General features: G+C 48.4%; 1 protein-coding gene across 1 annotated transcript; it reads right to left on the minus strand.

The window, feature by feature from the left end:
• Window positions 1-3,884: 3,884 nt before the first annotated feature.
• On the minus strand, window positions 3,885-5,097 carry LOC119332935 (BTB/POZ and MATH domain-containing protein 2-like). Its single transcript, XM_037606018.1, has one exon. The coding sequence runs from the start codon at window positions 5,043-5,045 to the stop codon at window positions 3,885-3,887; it is 1,161 nt and encodes a 386-aa protein (XP_037461915.1). The 5' UTR covers window positions 5,046-5,097.
• Between the last annotated feature and the right edge of the window lie 1,017 nt (window positions 5,098-6,114).

Below are 6,114 nucleotides of genomic sequence, written 5' to 3' on the forward strand. Positions count from 1 at the left end.
CCCCACCCCGCGCCCCCACACCGAGCTCCTCCCTTCGGTCTACTTGGTGAGCTCCCCCCTCTCCATGTGTGGATGTATGTATGTATGGATGTATGAATATTTGGATGCATGCATAGATGCATAAATAGATGGATGCATAGATAGATGGATGACTAGATGTATGGATTGATAGATGGATGGATGCTATGTAGATAATTTTTGGTGATGTTGTATGCATGGATGCTATGTGTGGATGTATGCATGGATTTTGTTGTTGTTTGCATCTACTTGTTTTTGTTTTTTGTATGGATGCTATGTAGTAATTTTTTGCATTAGTTTTTATGTATTAGTTTTATCTTGTAGTGGGACTAGTAGTTTTCATAGTAGTTTTTTGTAGTAGTTTTTATGTACTAGTTCTTATCTTGAGCGAGTGATGACCATATTTGACAGATGCGAGATGTTTTCAGAGGAATGGTACCGATTGTTGTCGTAGGGGGTCGCGCTTCCTCTATTCCTCGTCTGTGATCTTTTCAAAGTAGGAGGAATAGAGGAAGAGCAACCATCACTGACAGTTGATGAGAGTTGTTCTTGGAGGAAGAAAATTGACTTTTGACGATGACGGTCGATCTGGGTGAGCTCTTCCTGTTATATCTTGATAACGCATGATGAGCTCACCCAGCTCAACCATCACCGAAAGTCAAAATATCCGTGAGAGAGTGTCCAACATATATACAACCACCAGACAGAGTGTCCACCATATATACGTGAAGGAGTGTCGATGAGAGTTGTTCTTGGAGGAATAAAATAGAATTTGTCCATGGCGATCAATCTGGGCGAGTTATTCCTATGATATACATTTGTCACGCACGACGGACTCGCCTAGCTTGAACATCATCAAAAGTCGAAATACCTGTGAGAGAGTGTCCACCATATATACCACCACCAGAGAGTGTCCAACATATATATGTGAGAGAGATGAGAGTTGTTCTTGGAGAAAGAAAATTGAATTTTGCCGATTGCGGTCGATCTGTGCGAGTTCGTCCTGTGATATACATTTGTCATGCATGATGTACTCACCCAGATCGACCATCACCGAAAGTCGAAATATCCGTGAGAGAGTGTCCATCATAATTAATTTTCTTAGATGTAATCTTTGATATTTGATTCTTATGCTATTTTTCATTGTAGGATGAAAGGTGTTAGCACCGATCGATTTCACGGCTATGGCTTCCTTCGGCGACACAGCTTCCATTAGGGTTGACTCCGTGGTCAAGGAGAAGCGCATCGAGGACCACTTGATGGCGCTCATTGAAAAGAACCCGCAGCTGATCCTAATAAAGTATTTTGAGGATCTGGCCAAGAAGAATCCGCCATCTAAGGAGAGGAAAGCCCCACCACTTAAGGAGTGTGACGACCCGATGCCATTGAGTCCACCGACCTTCACTCTCGACGACGTTTGTTCCTCCATTGTGGGGGATGCCCCCACGTGCTCTGACTCCACGATCACTGGTTTCACTGACTACATCTCGGAGTAGCCCACCTAGATAGTTTGGCATTGATTTAGTGATATACTCATGTAGCTGCTGATATGGACTTGGATTGCCACTTGCGATGCTTTTGATTATATGAGTGACGAATGCTTACATAGATTAAGTATTATGTGATATTTTAACCTTGCATTTCGTCTCTGCCTCCTTTTCTCTTTCTTTGTAGATAAAGTGGTATGCGGTGTATAGAGGTAGGTGTCCAGGAGTCTACGATTCATTGTCTGAATGCAATGAACAAGTGCTTTGCTATGAAGGCAGCTCCCACGACTCGTTCAACAACAGAGAGAAGACAGAGTATCATTACAATCAGTATGTACTTAACCATAAGAGAAAATCTGAATTAGGCTTAGGCAATGGTGCAAGCCAGAAACGGCTTATCGGGTTCAGTGGATGGAAGAACTTGATAATTCTCTCTCAGTTCGTCATAATTGTGGTTTTGCTTTTATCACGTGGTCACATGCAGACGTGCATTGACTGCTTTGTTGTTTAGTGAGTAGGCACGTGTACCAAAGACCTACTTTGTGATTTCAAATAAAGCTTGTGTGAACTATTTATATATTGGTTATGTGAGTTTGTTGTTAGACTTTGTGACTTCAAATGCAAGTTTGCGTATTGTATATCTGTTTTTGCTGCAGTGATCCGAGGGAAAAGCAGAAGAAACAGAACTAGGAATGAATCTTTACTGAGTGCGGCTCTCGGCAAAGTGGCATGCGCTGGGAGCAACTGTCAGTTGGCTGTGGCAGTTTTGCCGAGCATGCCTCTCGGCAAAGAGCTGACGGAACCAGAGGCTGTTAAGTCACTTTATTTTGGAAAATGCTTTTGGAAATTTCTGTTTGCCTGAGAGATCTGGCTCTCGGCACAGTTTGGCTGTTAAGTCACTTTGTTTTGCCAAGAGGCACAGTTTGGCTTTTAGTTGATCAGGAATTAACTAAAAGTCCTGAGACAACCACAGTTGGCGTATTTGTATCTCATATCTGAAATACTCCCTGGGTATCGAAATATAAGATGTTTTTTGACATTGCCGTAGTGTCAAAATACATCTTATATTTTGATAGAGGTAGTCTCCGAAGATGATTACACAGTGGAATTTGAAGAAGATGGAGATAGCTAAAGGTTAAACGATCACAATTATACCTTCAGTTCAATCAACAAAACTGCAAACAGTGTGCTATTATTCAATTGCTTAGCTTATGAAGCAAGCCCTGTTATCTGATATCCGAAGGAGATAAATCTCTTAGTTGAGTATTATAAATTCATATTTTTTTATGATTGGAGTAACGCACTAGCTAGCTGGTAAATTCATAATACATTGGTACTAATTGGTTGCGCATTTGTCAGCACGTTTTTCCAGAGGAACTGCTTGCACGCCGCCATGGAGCTGGCGTCAATTTTCCTGCACAGCGCCTCCTCGCAGAGGAGCTTCAGCTTCTCCAGCTCAAACCTGTCCGCTGCTGTGAGACGCTCCACATTCTATGGCAGTGCCATCTCGAGCTGCGTTCGGTGTAGATGAACTGGAGTAGTGCTTTGAACACATCGGCGTCCTTGTCATTCTCTAGCAGGAGTAGATGGTCAGCGGTGGCATTGTTCGAGGCGAGGGCTAGATCCAGTTTGAGGATGGGTGACCGGAGCCTTGAGCACCCACCGGTGTGCCACCATCGTCTGCCCGTCGCCGAGGTGGATCGTCACTTCCGCAAGATTAGGCTTATGTCGCGACACCTTCTTCATGAGGAGCTCCAACAGGCCGAGGGGCATACCGTCTTCAATTGCTTGAAACCATCACATAGGCCCGGTCCTAACATTTCGGGTGGCTGGGGCTAGATAACAAAAAGGGGCCTGAAGCCACATAAATATATGTTTTCCATTTCAATTGCAAATAAATATTCATTACAATATAATTTTTGTTGCCTTGTCATCTGACTATTCAAAGAAAAGAAACGGGCGTGGCGTTGTCTTGGGGCCTTTCAGTGGTTCTCGGTAGCGTACTCGTTTTATGATTTTTATTATTGTGCGGGTAGGATCTGCTTTGAGGGGACTCTTTGGTACCTTGTATGTATTGTTTGGCGTGTATTTTGTCTCGTGTTATATATATAAAGCAGGGCAACACAGCACGGCCAAAACACAAACGACAACCACCCAAATCGCAGCAAACAGACCAATACAAGGAAGTGGAGTAACTAACTACTACGCTGACAACCCTAAATAATGGGAAAAGAGTAGAGCGACAGACCATGAAATCATTAGAAGGGAGACCAGACGCTAGACGCTACGCACATGTGCCTTCTGTAGCAATGATATTTCCCTTTTCCTACAGAGATGATATATGATGAAAGAAAATGGAATGGGGGCCTTCTAAACCCTTCACCACCCTTTATCAGACTGATCCGACACGAGTCTGATAGTCCGGAGCATCCGTTGCTGCTCACGCAACGGCATGTTCTTGTCGAATAGATCCAGCAGGACAGAGAGGCTGAGTGTCTTGAGCTTCTCCAAACCATCAGATGACGCTGCCACAGCTTCTAGGTTATCGGGAGAAGAGAGGACGCGCATGCACGCCTTCCTCAGTGCCGGGCAGCCGTACCGCTCGTCCAGCGCCAGGGCGGTGGCCACGGAGCTCACGTCGATCTTCTTGCACAGCGCCTCCTCGCAGGCGGCCCTCAACTTCTTCAGTTCGTACCTGTCCGCCGCCATGAGCAGCTGCTCCACGGTCGTTGCCGGTGCCTCCTCGAGCTGCGCCGGCGGTGAGTCGGTGTAGATGAACCTGAGCAGCGCCTTGCACACGTCGGCATCCATGCCGTCGACGCGTAGTTCAGCAATGTTCTCGCCGGTTGTCGGGGCGAGCGCGATTTCAGACTCAAATACGGGGGATCGGGCCTCCAGCACCCACCGGTGCGCTCCGATCCTCTTCCCGTCGCCGAGGTGGATCATCACGTCCGCTGCTTCCGCGAGATGTAAGCCATGAGGAGGCTCCAAAGGCGCTGGTTCCGAATTGAGTTGCTCGGGCGCCGCAACCTCATCGGTGGTTCGCAGCCCGAGGTCAACTGTGACGTCGCAGAGGACGGAGAGGCAGTCATCCTTGAGGTACTTCTCTCTGTCAAGATCAAGATCTTTGTGTTTCATGAACTTTCTCCAGCCCCAGTAACCATCGTCTGTCTCGAAGCGGTGATTCTCCATCATTTGGGTGCACGACGGCTCCCAGGACTTGTCGAGTATGCTCATCTTGTACGTCGCCGTGACGTCGCCGGTCCTGGCGTGGCTGTCGTGCTGGAGGTGGAGGGAGACATGGCCCTCCGAATCTTTGATCCTGCCGTTCGGGAAGCACCTGATACGCCACTCGTGGCCGCCGACGGCAAACGGGCTTGACAAGACGGCGACGCCATTGGCCGTCTTCTCCCTGAGTCGCGTGAACTCCTCGATCCGGAAGACGTGAGAGCCGGCTGCCGGTGCCGTGCGGAGGGTGGAACCGGTGATGTGCTGGCGGCCGGCGCCGCGCATGGCAGACAAGAGGCCCGACGTGGACATGATGCGGCCGCCCGGGGTTGACCAAGGACAGGAGAGGATCGCCTAGGGCTCCTTTGCAGATCGTACTTTCGGTTTGTATACGGCGGATCAACACGGCATGCGCCCGTGTCTTATATGGCTACTCCAACCGATGTACTAAAAAAAAGATCCAGATCCAATGCAACAAACCAAAGAGAGTCCTTACTTGGGCTGCAATCCGTTAGCAGATTTTGTTTAGTAGGAGTCTCACCCAAATTATTTCCACGAAACAACCTTTCTCTTCAAAAAACTCTATTTGGATGGTTATATTGTCAATGAAAAAAAAAATAAGTCCCATATCCGGTTTTGCTATTTCTCAATGACGAGGACGGGGCGTTGACCCGTTGGCTGGGCAGCTGAGGTTGCTGCCAGCCCACCTGAGTTCAACTCCCGGTTTGGACGCATAGTGCTTGAGGAGTTTCTCCTATAAAAAATTGCCAACGAGGGTTAGCCTTTGGGTTAGTCTCATTTTTTTCTATTTCTAAATGGCGGCTGCTACAAATTAGCCTAATGATTTCTCGCCTAGCCAGCCGTCCAATCAGCATGCTAGGAGCCGTTGGATCGCAGCAACGACACAACAGGAGTAACCGCGTGACAGCTTCAACACAACGCTGTTGTACCCCGGCAAAGCTCCACTGTAGCTCCCGGCTCTCATGGCGCCTCGACGATCTCCGGGGAAGCTCTAACACAGCGCCGACGGTGTCCGGTGCAGCTTCATTGCAGCCCGACGTAGCTCCAATGCATCACTGACGCATCCGACGAAACACCATTGCTGCCCCAGCAGAGCTCCAACGCAGCAACCGACGCGTCCGACAAGCTCCATTGCAACTCCGGCGAGGCTTCATTGCCGCCGGCTATACTTCCAGCGGCCGGGCCTTGCTCCATTGCAGCTTCAACGCAACATCGACGGAGTTGCAGAGCCCCCGTTGGCCACTCACCGCGGACACCATCGCAGCGCCGGTGGCGCTCCATTACAACCTCGACAGTGCTCCCGACAGGCTGTAGCAACGGTGTCTACTGCGATGGGGTGTGGGTTCAACCGTTCAACCAA

The sequence above is a fragment of the Triticum dicoccoides genome, chromosome 7A (genome assembly GCF_002162155.2).
Source record: "Triticum dicoccoides isolate Atlit2015 ecotype Zavitan chromosome 7A, WEW_v2.0, whole genome shotgun sequence".
Taxonomy (NCBI): domain Eukaryota; kingdom Viridiplantae; phylum Streptophyta; class Magnoliopsida; order Poales; family Poaceae; genus Triticum; species Triticum dicoccoides.